General features: G+C 41.5%; 1 protein-coding gene across 1 annotated transcript in view; it reads left to right on the forward strand.

The window, feature by feature from the left end:
• The first annotated feature begins 2737 nt into the window (after positions 1 to 2737).
• AWAT1 (acyl-CoA wax alcohol acyltransferase 1) overlaps positions 2738 to 17550 on the forward strand; it is a 56096-nt gene continuing 41283 nt past the window's right edge. Inside the window, exon 1 of the mRNA XM_049643255.1 lies at positions 2738 to 2822. Coding sequence (XP_049499212.1) covers positions 2738 to 2822 — 85 coding nt within the window. The remainder of the gene's footprint in view (positions 2823 to 17550) is intronic.

Here is a 17550-nt window from a genome sequence, read left to right on the forward strand (position 1 = left end):
AATCCTGGGACTGCTTCTTTCTCAGAGCTTCCCTCACTTCCACCATTCCTTTTGAACCCCCCAGTCCCCTTGACCTTCTCTTCCTTCCATTTTTCTCCTGTCTTTGTTTTTCTGTTTCTCCCTAGACACTCCTTAGCTTGCCAGCTTATCCCAGAACCCCATTCCTGTTGGTTTGAGAAACTAATTGCAGTCTTTCCTGGACTGTCCTTCATGGCTTTTGTGCCTAGTCCATTTCCCTTCACTGCAGCACCTCCTCTTCCATAAAGTCTTCCCTTATCTTCTCAGGCTAGTAGGTGCTTCTCTCTTCTGCGCACCTCATAGTACCCCAGAGGTGTTGGTGATTATGTCTACCTCACATCCTGGACTGTGACTTTCTTGAGGGGTAGAATCATGTCAGCCTTAAATGTTTGTGAATGAAATTGGCAGACCTTTGTGCTTCTTGGCCACCTTTATTTTGGTACTGCTTACTCTGAGACAGCTAAACTTTTGTTTGTTGGTTGAATGAACTGTAATTGGGAAATCATGAGTGCTGACTGTTCAGGGTTTGTCTGCTGGCTTACTTCACTTTGTCCTGCCTTTTCTGCATTACCTGGTATTTATGTTACACTTGTCCACTTGGCTATAGAAAGCTCCAGCTCCAAAGCATGATTTCTGCTTTGGGGAGAAAAGGGTGACCAATCAGGGGCTTGACCCATCCCTGCCTGTCCACCTTGCTTGATGAACCAGGAGACCAGATCTCCTTCATTTGTTCCACAAATATTTACTTGAGTATCTACTCTGTACCAGGCCCTGAGCTGGACATTAGGGAGAGAGAAATGGAAATTGATCTGTCCTTGCCCTGCCTTGGACACCCTGTGTGACCTTGAGTCCTTTCTAGGCCTCTTCCATTTACCCATCTGAAGGTGAAGGAGGGTAGAGACCTGATCTATAAGGGGACATGGAGCTCTCAACATTGTGTATCTTGTCCATTCTGGATACTCCAGCCTTCTACATCTGCGCTTTCCCCTAGAAGACCGAGGCCCACCTAACAACTCTCTCCCTCCTCTTATGAAAATTCTGAGCGGACATGCTCCAATACATCTCACCCTGTATGTGGCCAAGTAGCCCCAATAAGCAGATTGAGAACCCCAGGAAGCCAGGGGAAGAAAAGAAAGAGGAATTAGACAAAATGGGGTGACATGCTTGGTGGCCATCTAGAGTACATTGGGGAATGAAATCACACCACCCCCACAACATACCAAAAATGTTCCCTAAGCTTAACTCTGCAAAATCTTAGTCTAATCAGGCAGGTGAAACCAGAGTGGAGTTTAGGGAGGAAGACAGAATTCTGCTAATCTGCATGGAAAAGCCTAAGGAATCTATTTCCTTGCACTTGTTGGGTACTTGATACCATTTTTGTATTTGATTTTCCTAGCAGCCTTTTTGATTACATTCAAAATATTTTTTGAGCACCTTCTATATCCAAGGCCTTATGCTGACAATACTGGCCTTTTTGTTTAAGACACTTACCACAAATTCAAGTGCATAGACACTTTTATGGTTTTCTTTTGCTTAATGTCTGTCTCCCCCACTGGACTGTAAGGTCAATGAAGGCAGAAATCATGCCCATGTTCTTCCCCACTGAATTTTCAGTATCTACAGCAATGCCTGGCAAACAGTAGTCACTCCATAGATAGTTGCAGAAAAAAATTATAAATCCAGAGTTCTGGGACCTGGGAACAATCTTTAATTTTGTAAAGGCCAGTGTGTAGAAGTAAGCCTCTTAGCCTGAAACATAGTAGATATTCAATAGACATGAACTGAACGCAAAAAATAATAACAGGGAACACATAATGCTTACTGTGTGCCAGGTACTATGCTAAGCACTTTACACTCATTCACTCATCCCATCCTCATAAAAGCCCTATGAAGTAGGTACTACTATCATCCCTGTTTTACAGATGGGGAAACCGAGGCACAGGAGTTCACCAACTTGTAAGTGGCAGAGCTGATATTTGAACCCCAGCTATCTGGCTCTAAAATCTGTGCTCCTAACCACTACACTGCCTTCCAACAACGAATGCTCAAGCTGAGATCTAGAGAGATGGAGCAATTGGCAAAGGTGTCACGGGAATAACATGGTGGACTTCGGACTGGAACCCAAGATCTGTTCTCTGTACAGTGCCTCTCCCACTCTACCATGTGGTATCTGGCCGCTGATACCGAGCCCCTGTGAAATAGAGGCACAAGGAGGGATCTGAGAAGTTAAGATATCTGTGCAGAAAAAGGCCCAAGTTGACGAGGTGGCTCTCAGCAGAGGACAGGAGGAGCCAAAGAGCAGCCACTAGGGCAGAAACAAGTGGAGTCACCAGGTCTCCTTTCTTAAGCAGGGAAGTAGGTTGCTTTTCAGAGGTCTTATTTGGGGTCTAAGCCATTCTCTTTTCCTGCACTCATCTATCAGGGACCTCCCCACACACAGCAAGAACCACCCCTAAGCGATATCTGCCTTATTGCAATGAAGCACACAAGGAGAAGGGATATATATTAGGGAGATTAGATAGCATGATCTGAAACCTCATGTGTGTGTAGGAAGCCAGGGCGGGACAGAGAACAAGGAAGACTGGAGGAAAGGTTAGGTCAAGCCTAAAACCTTCAGCAGCTAAAGGGACTCAGTGATAAGAGATGAAAGCAAAGCACCTGTAAGCAGCACAGCTTTAGAAGTGCTGGCCTTCTGTTTGGGCTTCTTGCCACAATAGCCATGGCCTTCCTTTCCCGACTGGATCTTCACGAATGCCTCCAAACCCTGTCTGTTTTGCAGTGGCTCCCCGTCTACGTATTTTTAGGTAAGTGAACACCAGGGGTTGGAGAGCACATGAGAACAGGCCAAGAATGAGGGCAAGAATCCCCAGATGAGGAAGGCTCCAAAGAGATCATTTGGCTGGTTTCCCCCCCCCCACCCCTCCCGCCCTCTCTGAAAGGACTATTGCTTCTCACCCAGAAAGATGGATGCTGTTGAGCAAGAATGAAATCATTAGATTTCTAATGAAATCATCAGATTTCCCTCTTTCCAACTGAGGACATGAAGGCCATGAGTGAGCCTTTGGTTGTTCTGGTTTAAAGATCACCACAGCCTTCCCAGGACTGCCCCCTCTTTTTTTGTTAATTTCAAGATTTTATTTAAATTCCAGTTAGTTAACATATAGTGTAATATCACTTTCAGGAGTAGAATGTAGTGATTCATCACTTACAGCACTCAGTGCTCACCCCAACAAGTGCTCTCCTTAATGCCCATCACCCATTTTATGCATCCCCCTGTTCACCCCCTCTGAACTTGCCAAAAAGAGTCCTATTCAGGGTTGGGGGCAAAGGTGATGGTGGCTTGCAGAGTTGGTATTGCTAGGTAGGCATAACGTGATTTTCTAGTCTAAAACTATGGGGAGAAAATTCTGGAAAATCTGGGAGCTGCCCTAGTGACTCATTAAACAAACATTTTTTAAAAGTTTTTAAAACATTTATTTATTTATTTATTTTAAAACATATTATTTATTTTTGAGAGAGAGACAGAGAGAGAGACAGTGCAAGTGGGGATGGGGCAGGGAGAGAAGGAGACACAGAATCTGAAGCAGGCTCCAGGCTCCAGGCTGTCAGCAGAGTCCAACGTGGGGCTCGAACCCACAAGCCGTGAGATCATGACCTGAGCCAAAGTTGGATGCTTAACCAACCGAGCCACCCAGGCACCCCAGACAGAACTTTAATAAAAGGCCAGTTGTGCAGTGGACTCAGAGCATGGCAATTATCAGTGCTGGGCAAATGGGTTGAGAGTGCTAAGCTTTTCCCAACCAGAATCTAGGACTTCATGGGCAACCAATTCCAGGGCCAAAGCTTGGAAACTGGATGGGGAGAAATGTCAGCCTGAAGGCAGCCAATTCCAATCTATGGGAGACTATATGTTCCCTTAGAGCAAAGGGTCTTAACCAAAGGCTTATGGACCTAGAATTTGGGGTAGGGGTGGACAACTTTGAATTCATATAGCAAAATTTACCTTTATTTTCACTAGCTTCGAATTGAAATAATGAATGTAGGCAACAAGCCACAGAAACATTAGCAGCACCAGTGAATTTGTCAGTAATAGACATCACAGATTTGCCAGTTGTTGCAGGCATCTCAAAATGTCATTTATGCTCACGACTACTTCAAAATGCCAGTGGTTATTGGAACTTCCGTTAGGTCTGGTTATTTGATGCATAAACCAAGAAGCCCATGTTACTATGGCACATTTTTGGTGATGCTTTGAGAACTGTGTTTTAATATGTTGCATTTCCTTTGTAAGTCTATATATTTTATTTTGTGCATTTATAATGTTATTCAGAGAAGGGGTCCATAGGCTTCACCAGACTGCCAAAGGAATCTGTGACTGCCATAGATGATGACTTATTGAGCCTTATTGAAATCAAATCATGCTGAGCACTTAGTTCATCAATGGCCTGACTCTAGCTGTATTAAGGGGGAAAAAAGCGATTTTTCTGTAAACTTGCTCCTAGTCTTTCATATTTTCTGTTTTCCTTTGCGTTTATCTTAACGTCCTCAAACAGACCTTTTTGACAAGTTGCAGCCCTCAGTTAGGAAAGTGAGGGGGGCACAGGAATATCCTAAAAGTCTTGGTATTGCGGTGGCAGCCACCATTTCAAGTCTGGATCCTAGAAAGAGTGGGCAAGTCTGGGGACTAGAGAGCAGGGAAAAGAGGTCAAGAGAGGAAGAGGGGCGCCTAGGTGGCTCAGTCAGTTAAGCGTCCAACTTTGGCTCAGGTCATGATCTCACAACTCTGTGAGTTTGAGCCCCAAGTCTGGCTCTGTGCTGACAGCTCAGAGCCTGGAGCTGCTTTGGATTCTGCGTCTCCCTTTCTCTGCCCCTCCCCCCCAAAGATAAACATTAAAAATTTTTTTAATAAAAGAGACAGGAAGAGGTGTGTAAGTTCTTCCCTTTAGGTGTGGGGTCTGTACTGCCCCAGAAACCCTTTGTGTGGTCTTCGAACACAAGTGCCCAGATTATTCTGACTCTTCTAGGGAGCACTCCTCAATAAAATGTTTTCATTTTTCTCCCAGAAAATGATTTGTTTTTAAGTATTTTCTTCTCTCTTCCTTTCCCCCTTTCAAAGGACACTGTGGACAGGGATAGGGTACAAGGCATATCCAACACTGAATATGTAAGGGCCCAGAAGTGAGGGTTAGCCTCCTAGTAATGCCCACTCCCCCCCCCCATCTTACCAGCTTCCACTTCTTCTGGAAGAGCTGGAGGTGTGGGGTGGGGATGTTATGGACAAATGATGGCACCTACGTGTCTTAAGTGAAAACACTAATAATAAGTGTGAATGTTTTCTTTCACCTGCATTTTTAAAAGTTTTTTTTAATTGTGGTAAAATACATATAACATCAAACCAACCATTTTAACTATTTTTCAGTGTACATTTCAGCAGCATTAAGTACATTCAGTGTTGTGCAACTGTCACCACCATCCACCTCCAGAGCTCTCTTCCTGAAGTCTGTACCCATTGAACAAGAACTCACCATTGTCCCCTCCACACAGCCCCTGGCAACTACTCTTCTACTTTCTGTCTCTGTGAATTTGACTCCTCTGGGTACTTCATATAAGTGGAATCATACACTATTTGTCCTGTTGCGACTGGCTTATTTCACTTAACATAATATCTTCATGTTTCACCCACACTGTATCACATGACAACATTTCCTTCCTTGTTAAGGCTGAATAATATTCTATTGTGTGAATATTGTAAATAATGCTTCTGTGAACATGAGTGTTCAAATATATCTCTGTGATCCTGTTTGCAATTCTTTTGGATATATTCCCAGAAGTGGAATTGCTGGATCACATGTAAATTCCACTTTAAATTTTTTTGAGGAACAGCTACACTGTTTTCCACAGCACCTGCACCCATATTACCCATATCTAAACTGCACCAACAGTGCACAAGGTTCCAATTTCTCCACGTTCTCTCCAACAGTTCTTTATTTTCTGGGGATTTTTAATAGGAGCCATCCTAAAGAATGTGAGGTGATATCTCATTGTGGGATTTTGATTGCATTTCCCTAACAATTAGTGATGTTAAGCATCTTTTCATATGCTTGTTGGCCATTTGTCTTGACTTCTTCTATTTTTTTTCTTTCTAAAAAATGTTTATTCATTTTGAGAGAGAAAGAGAGCAAGCACGAGCAGGGAGGGGTATAGAGAGAATCTCAAGCAGGCTCAGCGCTGCCAGCATGGAGCCCGACACCAGGCCCGGTCCTACAAAGTGTGAGATCATGACCTGAGTGGAAACCAAGAGTCAGATGCTTAGCCGACAGAGCCAACCAGGTGCCTCTATCTTGTCTTGTTTTACATTGATTATTTTTATCATTCCATTTGCCTTCCTCTACTAGGTTAGATGTTATACATCCTGTTTCTATCATTTTAGTGATTGTGCTAGAAATACAACATGAATCCTGGGTCTTGGAGCATCTGTAACAGTGTAAGATGTCCCCAGAGGTGCCTAAGACATTCAAATCTGTTCAATAGTTATAGAGCAAATACCCATTACAAGGTGGTGACGGTCCTTGTCGAAACTACCATAGATCAAATATAAACTCCTTACTATCTAGCAACAAAGATAAAGCAATCATTAGTTCCACCATTGTACACAGTTTATGCATCAGTGCTAGACACACACAGAAGTCACTACGATGTAAGACAGACTGTAGTAAGTGAAAGAAATAGTCACAACAAAGTGATATTAGGGTTTCAGGGAAAAATTATCACACCAAGTTGAGGGGATCAGGAAAAGCAGGAAATAGAAACAGTGAAACATGATGAACAGGACATGGGTTCTCGAGTTTGTCAAACTTGGATAACAATTAGCTGTGTGACTTCCAACAAGTATTCGGACCCCTCTAAGCCTCAGTATCCCCATCCTCTTAGCTTGGTATACAGTAAATGCTCCATATAGAATAGCTTCCATCCTCCCTTCCTTTCTTCCTTTCTTCCTTCCTAAATTCCTTCCTTCCTTAATTTCCTTCTTAATTTTTTCATGCACTGGCTTTCTTTCATTCCTCTCTCTTGCTCAGAGCCTCCCTCAGCACCTCTCCACTTTCCTGAATGATGTTTAGAATCATGGCTGATTACTGAGCATCCCTGAAAGTAATGGGAGAGGAAATAGGGGGAAAGAGGAGAAAAAGGAGAGGAACAAGAAGGAGGGAAGAAGGGAGAAGAGAGGAATGAAAAGACAGTTTGGGGGAGGTGTAAAATACAAATATTTGTGACCCTTAGAATTAGGCAATGGCCCTGAGAGGCCCTCTGAGGGCCAGCTTCCATTGGAGGATGGCTCTCTGTCTCTTCTTTTCTGGGCATGTGTCACCATCTATCTAAACTGTTGCAATATCCGCTTTCCTGGCTCTCTACCCTCTAGTCTTCACCCTCTCCAATCTATTCCACTGCTTGCTCCCAGTAGAGTCTTTTGAAAACATCTTTAATTACAGTCCTCTCCTGCTCAAAAATAGTCAGTGATTTCCCACTGCCTACTCAGTGACGTACAAATGTGTTAGCCTGGGCATTCAAGGCCCTCCTCCACTCTCTGGCTCTAACCTTTAACCAGCTCATCCTCCCACTCTTCCCTTATAAGAAGCTTGTGTTCCAAGCAGTCTATTCATAGAACAAACATAAAGGGTACTCTCCCACTCCTTCACCTATGCGCTGACTATTCCCTCCACTGGAAAGATCTGATCCCTCTCACTGGACTAATAATCATGGACAACCTGTCCTTTGAAATATTGCTCAATTCACATCTTCTCTGCAACATTTTCTAGCCAACCCAAGACCATATCACCTCTGAAAGTCCAAAGTACTTTGTAAAAATAGGTTAGGTAGCAGCCCTTGTATCCTTTGCTCCCTCTACTCAATAAGCCCCATGAGAATAGGAGCCATATCTTGTCATAGTTATATTTCTCACAAGACCAGGCCTGACACTAAATTGACACTAAATTCTAAATTCTCCCTCAGTAGAGACCATTAAGTCCATCTCTTTTTCTTTTTCCTCTCTTTCACCTGATCACCTCTGATCACCCCCGACGTTTTTTAGGTCTGCCTTCTTTCTCTGGTTTCTGATACTACATAAAATAGAACATAGTCTTAGTAATCAGATAGGCCAGGTCTGCCACCTGTTGCTACTGGACCTTGTGCAAGTAAGTCAATGTTATTTCTTCTTAAAGTTTATCTATCTAATTTTGAGGGGGGGGGGGCAGAGAGAGAGGGAGAGAGAGAATGCTAAGCAGGCTCTGCACTCTCAGTGCAGAACCTGATGCAGGGTTTGACTTCACAAGCTGTGAGATGATGACCTGAGCCAAAATCAAGAGTTGGACACTTAATTGACTGAGCCACCCAGGTGCCTCCATCAATATTATTTTTTATGTGATCTTCACAAATAATCCATTCACCCTCCACCATTGTAGAAACAGAGTATAGTATCTGCCTCTAAAGACCATTCTGAAGATCAAAGAGCCAAAAAAATCCTCAATAGATGTTCATTTTCTTTCTTTCTGTTATAGAAATTGACATTACTTCAAGTCCAACCACTCCAACTCATAAGACACTGCCAACCTTGCCATTTAATCAACAGAGGAAAGCCAACCACTTCTGAGACAAGCACCCTACGTTCTGATTTCATTGCACCTTCAGGAAGAATAATGAGTAACTAGATCCTAGAAAATTAGGTAAATAGAGACTTTAATACGTTCCTAGCATTCCCAGATCCTTCAAGGCATTATTCATTCACCCCCTACATCTGATCAACTGCCAAACTCTGAAAATTCTACCTCCAAAGTATCTTTCAAATTGGTTTGAGAGATAGTAACCTACTTCGTGTTCCCATTGTCTCTCATCTAAACTACTGCATCTTGGGGCACCTGAATGGCTCAGTCAGTCGAGTGTCTGACTCTTGATTTCAGCTCAGGTCATGATCTCAGTTCATGGGATTGAGTCCCACACTGGGCTCTGTGCTGACAGCACAGAGCCTGCTTTGGATTCTCTCTCTCCCTCTCTCTGCCCCTTTCCTGCTCTCTCTCTCTCCCTCTCTCTCTCTCTCAAATATAAATAAATAAACACTTTAAAAATATATTACTGCATCTCTTAATTGGTGCCTACAGTTTCTCTTGCTACTACAGTTGTCTCAAATTATCTTCCTGATACACAGATATGATCATGATCATGCTGTTCCTCTGCTTGATAACCTTCACTGGCTTCATATTTCCTCTAGCATGAAGCCTAATCTCCCCAGCTTCCTTCTCAGTTCCATCTCCTATTCCATGTCTTCCCGGTCTCCCTGTACTTTTTCAGGTTATGGTGTTATGGGCCTTGGGCTCCTCCATCTACAGATCTTTGTTCAAGTTCTTCCTCATGCATGGAAGGCCCTTCCTCCACTAATCTCTCTGTCAGAATCCTACTCTTTCTCCAAAATTCAATTTAAATCTTACCCTCCACAAGAAGCCTTTCCAGGTTCCCCAGCAGTAAGGAATGGTCTTCTGCTTGGGTTCACATAAAATAACATTTGACTATATAGTCTTACCCTCTGGAATCTATCCACTATTTATGGTATCAATTTTCTCCACTAGACTGTCAGTTCCTGGAAGGCATGAACTTTCTTTCCTACAGGTATCAATATGAGCTAACACACACAAAGTGTCTAAAATAGCTCTTGGCACATAGTAAAGACTCTACAAATGCTACCTACTTTTTTCCTAAAGCTTGGAACTTTTTATTCCCCCAAAGTTTGACCACTCCGAGCATCACATTTGTTCATATATAAAATGGGGATAATAAAATTATCTACTTGTCAGGGTTATGAGAGAATTAAATGAGATAATGTACATTAAGTCCTGAACGAGTGCTTATTAATAATAAGTGCTGAGGGTGCCTCAGTGGCTCAGTTAAGCATCTGACTCTTTATTTCAGCTCAGATCATGATCTCACAGTTCATGAGTTTGAACCCCACATTGGGCTCTGTGCTGACAGCATGGAGCCTCCTTGGGATTGTCTCTCTTCCTCTCTCTCTATCCCTCCCCTGCTCGCTCTCTCTCTCCCTCTATCTCTCTCTCTCTAAATAAATAAATAAATAAACTTAAAAGTTTATAAAACAAAAGAAGCTTAGTGTCTAATAGGGAGAGGGCTAGACTTGTGAGGTACTAACTACATAAGCACCAGAGTGAAACAGGGTCAAATAGAAGCATAAGTAATGTGCTGTGGGTGTGTGGAGGAGGGAAACCTTCATTCTGAGCAGAGAATCACCAAAAGTATCATCAAGGGGGTATCATTTGAGCAAATCCTTGAAGGCTGAAAGAACTTTGATAGGCAGAAAGTTGAAGAGAGGGTAGTCAGAATAAAGGAACAGCACCACCAAAGGTATAGAGTTGGGAATGGGGAGTACACTAAGGTGGTTGGGCCCCTGTTTCCCATATTTCAGCCATTCACATCCCACCTTCTCGTTTTTCTACAGTTGAGTACAACCTATGCTATTATGACTTAACATTTTTTTCCAAATTGACTCATTGCTGTTACCTAAATTAGTGTATTATAACAGATATTTTAGATCACTACCATAAATTCACTTTTTATTCACTATATATTAAAATGATTTACCATCCATACACCACCTCAGATCATCTAGTGTACCTACAGTGATATAAGGACAATGCTTTGAGAAATACTGGGCTAGAGCATAAGCAGTATGAATGCAGGTAGTGAGAGATGAGGTGAGGAAGGTGTTTGGGGCTAGTCCACGGAGGGACTACATGTTTACACTTTTTTTCTGTTGCAGTGGGAAAATATTGAAGGTTTCAGAGGCAAACAACATCATGACTGTGCTTTAAAAAGCAATTTGGCAATAACATGGAAAATGGACCAGAGGGGAAGGGACACGCAGGCAAAAAGAACAGACTCAAGATTGCAGTCCAAACCCGAGGAGATCAAGCCTTCAACCATAGCAGTAGCAATGGAGATACAGGCAGGAGAATGAATGGGAAAGAGAAAGAAGTCGAAGATAGTGCCAAAAAATTGAAACTGTGACATTTATCTTGAGGCCTAAAAGATAAATAGTAACTATCCAGGAAAGAGCTGAGGAAAGGTTCTTCCAGGTAAAAGGGACAAAATGCACAGAGGCCCAGAGGCTAGAGAGCAGAATGAATTGAAGGAACTGACGGAACAGTATGGTGGAGTGCAGAGGACAAGGGGGTGGCCCGGGACTCCACCACAGAGTGCCTTTGAAGCCCAGATTACAAGACTGGACTTCACCCTAAGAGTCATAGGAAGCCATGTTAGATGTTGAATTATTAAATTACCATTTGCTCCCCAATGTTCTTATATTTACACCATTTGGTGAAGAAACTGTCTTTTTCCCATTGTATATTATTGACTCTTTTGCCATAAGTTAATTGATCATATATGTGTGGGTTTATTTCTGGGCTCTCTATCCTATTCCATTGATCTATGTTTTTTTTTTATGTTTATTTGTTTTTGAGAGAGAGAGAGACAGAGTGTGAGCAGGGGAGGGGTAGAGAGAGAAGGAGACACAGAATCTGAAGCAGGCTCCAGGATCTGAGCTGTCAGCACAGAGCCTGACATGGGGCTCAAACCCCCCAACAACAAGATCGTGATATGAGCTGAAGTTGGACACTCAACCTACTGAGCCACCCAGGTGCCCCTGATCTATATGTTTTATGCCAATACAATACTGTCTTGATTACTATAGCTTTGTAGTATAGTCTGAAATCAGGAGTATGATACCTCCAGCTTTATTCTACTTTCTCAAGATTGTTTTGGCTAGTCAAGATTTTTGGAAGTTCCACACAAATTTTAGAATTATTCTAATTCTGTGAAAAATGTCATTGGGATTTTGATAGAGATTGCATTGAATTTGTAGATTGCTTAAGGTGGTATGGACATTTTAACAATGTTAATTCTTCAAATCCATGAGCGCAGACCATCTTTCCATATATTTGTGTCTTCTTCAATTTCCTTTATCAATGTCTTGTAGTTTTCAGTGTACAGGTCTTTCACCTCCTTGGGTAAATTTATTCCCAGGTATTTTTTTATGCAGTTGTAAATAGGATTGTTTTCTTACACTCTCTTTGTGATGGTTTGTTGTTAGTGTATAAAAATGCAGCAGATTTCTGTATATTGATTTTGTGTCCTGCAACTTTACTGAATTCATTTATTAGTTCTAACAGTTTTTTTGTGGTCTTTAGGATTTTCTCTATATAGTATCATGTGATCTACAAATAGTGAGTATTTTACTTCCTTTCTGATTTGTATCCCTTTTATTTCTTTCTTTCTTTTTTTTTTTTTTTTTTTTTGGTCTAATTGCTGTGATTAGGACTTCCAATATCATGTTGAATAAAAGTGGTGAGAATGGGCATCTTTGTCTTGTTCCTAATCTTAGCAGAAAAATCTTCAGCTTTTCACTGATGAGTATGATGTTAGCTGTGGGTTTGTCATATATGGTCTTTATTATATTGAGGTACATTCCCTCATGAGTTTTTATCATAAATGGATATTGAATTTTGTCAGGTGCTTTTTCTGCAACTATTGAGATAATAATGTTATTTCTATCCTTCATTTTTATTAATGTGGTGTATCATGTTGTTTGATTAGTGGATGCTGAACCATCCTTGCATCTCTGAAATAAATCCCACTTGATCATAGTATATGATCCTTTTAAATGTGTTACTGAATTCAATTTACTAATATTTTATTGAGGATTTTTGTGTTTTGTTCACTAGGGATATTGGCCTATAATTTTTTTTCCTTTTTCTTTTTTTCTTTTTTCGTGTGTGTGTGTTGTTGTTGTTCTTGTCTGGTTTGGGTATCAGGTTACTTCTGGCCTCATGAAATGAGTTTGGAAGTGTTCCCTCCTTTTCAGTTTTTTGGAAGAGTTTGAGAAGAGTAGGTATTAAATCTTTTGTGAATGTTTGGTAGAATTTACCAGTGAAGCCATCTGATCCTGGACTTTTGTTTGTTGAGAGATTTTTAATTACCAGTCAGTCTAGTTCTTCATGATTCAATCTTAGAAGATTGTATGCTTCTAGGAATTTATCCACTTCTTCTAGGTTTCCAATTTGTTGGCATAATTGTTTTTTTTTAATTTTTTTAATGTTTATATATTTTTGAGAGAGAAAGAGACAGAACATAAGTGGGGGAGGGGCAGAGAAAGAGGGACACACAGAATGTGAAGCAGGCTCCAGGCTCCAAGCTGTCAGCACAGAGCCTGATGCAGGGCTTGAACCCACGAACTGTGAGATCATGACCTGAGCCGAAGTCAGACGCTCAACCAACTGAGCCACCCAGGTGCCCCTGTGGCATAATAATTGTTAATAGTCTCTTGTGATCTTTTGTATCTCTATGATATCAGTTAAAGTGCTCCTCTTGCATTTCTATTTTTATTTGAGCCCTCTCTTTTTTCTTGATGAGTCTGGCTAAAGATTTGTCAATTTTGCTTATCTCTTCAAAGAACAAAGTCCTAGTCTGGGGTGCCTGGGTGGCTCAGTTGGTTAAGTGGCTGACTTTGGCTTAGGTTGTGACCTCACAGCTCATGAGTTCAAGCCCCACATTGGGCTCTGTGCTGACAGCCTGGAGCCTGCTAACAACTCAGAGCCTGGTTCAGATTCTGTGTCTTCCTCTCTCTCTGCCCCTCCCTTGCTCGTGCTCTCTCTCTCTCTCTCTGTCAAAAATAAATAAACATTTTTAAAAAAAGAACAAGCTCTTAGTTTTATTGATCTTTTCTGTTGTCTTTTTACTCTTTGTTTCGTTTATTTCTGCTCTGATATTTACTGTTTCCTTCCTTCTATTCACTTTGAGCTTTATTTGTTCTTTTTCTAGATCCAGTAGATGTAGCGTTAGGTTGTTTGACATTTTTCTTGTTACTTGAGGTAACCGTGTATTGCTATAAAGTTCCCTCTTAAAACTGCTTTTGCTTCTTCCCACAATTTTTGGACTACTGTATTTCTATTTTCATTTGTCTCCAGGTATTTTTAATTTCCTCCTTTGATTTCTTCATTGACCCATTGGTGGTTCAGTAGCATGTTGTTTAGCTTCTACATACTGGGATGCTTCCAGTTTTCTTGTAGTTGATTTCTAGTTTCATAGTATTGTGATTGGAGGAAAATACTTGATATCTCAATCTTTTTAAATTTACTGAGACTTGTTTTGTGGCCTAATATGATTTATCCTGGAGAATGTTTCATGTGCACTTGAAAAGAAAGTGTATTATGCTACTTGGGGAAGAAATATTCTGTATATATCTATTAAGTCCATGTGGTCTCATGTGTCATTAAGGCTGATGTTTCCTTATTGCTTTTCTGTCTGGATAGTCTATCCATGATGTTAGTGAGGTATTAAACTCCCCTACTATTACTTTATTGCTTGCTGTCAATTTCTGCCTTTAGGTCTGTTAATATTTGTTTTACATATTTATGTGCTTCTACGTTGGGTGTGTAAATATTTACAAATATTATATCCTCTTGTTAGATTGACCCCTTTATCATTAAGTAATGTCCTTCTTTGTCTTTGTTTGCAGTCTTTGTTTTGAGGGTTCTTTTTTGACATTTTATTTTATGTTTATTAAAGTACAATTGACATACAATGTTACATTAGTTTCAGGTGTGCAACATAGTTATTCAGCAACTTTATAGTTATGCTATATTCACAAGTGTAGCTACCATCTGTCACCATACACACTATTACAATACCATTTACTATACTCCCTATGCTGTACCTTTCATTCCCATGACTTACTCATTCCATGATTTAAAGCTTGTGCTTCCCATTCCCCTTCACATTTTGCCCAACCCCCTTCATAGCCATCAGTTTGTTCTCTATATTTATGGGTATGTTTCTGCTTTGCAGTTTTCTTTTTTCATTTTGTTTTGAGCAATCCTAAAAACTGTATTTTTACTCCCCCCATGTTCTTTTTTTTAAAGTAAACTCTACCCCCAACAGTGGTGTCTCCCTGCCCATGTTCCCTGGGGCTGCCTCTGGATGTGAGGCAAACCTGAACCTGCCCCTCAGGCTGAAACTTGAGGACAAGAAAATAAAACTTTTTCACATGAAGACTGGGGGATTTGTTTCAGTCTGTTGTTTGTGCAGTGCCCTGTGGGTGGTAGCCTGCCAAAGACTATCTCTCCAATTATTTTGGGCTCATGGGGCCCAGAAATGCAATTCCCCCTGGCCACCCACACCAGCTGCTCAGGGGGTGTCCTTTGTGTGGGCTGCATGTGCTTGCTGACTCAGTGGGCCACAACTGTGAACATGAGAGTGGGGCACTTGGCCAGCCCAGCTGCAGTGGGGTAGGCTACACCTGCAGTTCAAGGGAGGGGGGGGTGGCACTCCCAGTGGAGCTAGCAGGCTAGAGGTAGGGTTTGTAAAAGTCACCTGCTAGTGCCAACCAACAAAGCAGAAGAACTCAAAAATGACACCCACCAGTGCCTCCATCCTTGGAAAGCATCCCAACAAGTTTCTGCTTCTTCAGCAGATGATTTAAGATCAACAAATGAGTGTCCTTATCAGATAAAGGGTTAGTATCCAAAATCTACAAAGAATTTATCAAACTCAACACCCAAAAAACAAATAATCCAGTGAAGAAATGGGCAAAAGACATGAATAGACACATCTCCAAAGAAGACATCCAGATGGCCAACCAACACATTAAAAAATGCTCCACATCACTCATCATCAGGGAAATACAAATCAAAACCACAATGAGATACCACCTCACACCTGTCAGAATGGCTAACATTAACAACTCAGGCAACAACAGATGTTGGCAAGGATGCAGAGAAAGAGCATCTCTTTTGCATTGTTGGTGGGAATTCAAGCTGGTGCAGCCACTCTGGAAAACAGTATAGAGGTTTCTCAAAAAGCTAAAAATAGAACTACCCTACGACCCAGCAATTGCACTACTAGGCATTTATCCAAGGGATACAGGTGTGCTATTTCGAAGGGACACATGCACCCCCATGTTTATAGCAGCACTATCAACAATAGCCAAAGTATGGAAAGAGCCCAAATGTCCATCGATGGATGAATGGATAAAGAAGATGTGGTATACATATATAATGGAGTATTACTTGGCAATCAGAAAGAATGAAATCTTGCCATTTGCAACTACATGGATGGAACTGGAGGGTATTATGCTAAGTGAAATCAGTCAATCAGAGAAAGACAAAAATCATATGACTTCACTCATATGAGGACTTTAAGAGACAAAACAGATGAACGTAAGGGAAGGGAAACAAAAATAATATAAAAACAGGGAAGGGGACAAAACAGAAGAGACTCATAAATATGGAGAACAAACTGAGGGTTACTGGAGGGGTTGTGGGAGGGGGGATGGGCTAAATGGGTAAGGGGCATTAAAGAATTTACTCCTGAAATCATTGCTTCACTATATACTAATTTGGATGTAAATCTTAAAAAATAAAAAAATAAAGTTAAATCATAAAACAAAAACAAAAACAAATGAGTGTCCTCAAAATATGGTCCAGGCTCTGTTCAAACTGTTGCTTTTGTGCTGGATCCCAGGGCAAGAGGGTCTGTACATAAGCCCTTTCAAGAGTGAATGAATCCTCCATTTCCTATGGCCCTATGGTTCTCCTGAAAGTAAACCCCATTGATTTTTAACACCAGATGCTGTGCGGTCTCATCTCTCTGGTGCAGTTCCCCAGGGTTGGGAGGCCTGAAATGGGGCACAAACCCCTCAGTCCTTAGGGATGAGCTCCAGATTTTGACACCCCTTCCAATTGTGGGTCACTGTTCCTGAGGTGGGGGTTTCTTGCTGGACTGTGTCTCCACCTCTCCTACCTATCTCAATGTGTCCCTTTTATTCTTTGTCATGGAGTCTCTGTTCAGTTAGGCTTCAGGCCCTTTTCAGAGGGAATTGTTCTTTCTGTAGCTGTAGAGATACTGTGTTCATGGGGGAAGGTGAGTTCAAGATCTCTCTATTGAACCCTCCTGTGGCCAGTTGATCTTTAACAAAGACTCAAAAGCAATTCAGTGGAAGAAGGGTAGTGTTTTAAACAAATGATGCTGGAACAATTGGATATCCATATGTAGTAAATGAACCTTGATCAAAATCTCGCATCTTAGGGGCACTTCAGTGGCTCAGTCAGTTAAGTGTCCGACTTCAGCTCAGGTCATGATCTTGCGATTCTTGGGTTCAAGCCTCTCTCGGACTCTCCGCTGACAACTCAGAGCGTGGAGCTTGCTTCAGATTCTGTGTCTCCCTCTCTCTCTGCCCCTACCCCGCTCGCACTCTCTCTCTCTCTCTCTGTCTCTCAGAAATGAATAAATATTAAAAAAAATTTATGGCACAAAAACAGACACATAGACCAATGGAATAGAAACCCCAGAACTAGACCCACAGACGCATGGCCAACTAATCTTTGACAAAGCAGGAAAGAACATCCAATGGAAAAAAAGACAGTCTCTTTAACAAATGTTGCTGTCCAGTTCTCCCAGCACCATTTGTTAAAGAGACTGTCT

Source organism: Panthera uncia, chromosome X, assembly GCF_023721935.1.
Source record: "Panthera uncia isolate 11264 chromosome X, Puncia_PCG_1.0, whole genome shotgun sequence".
NCBI lineage: Eukaryota > Metazoa > Chordata > Mammalia > Carnivora > Felidae > Panthera > Panthera uncia.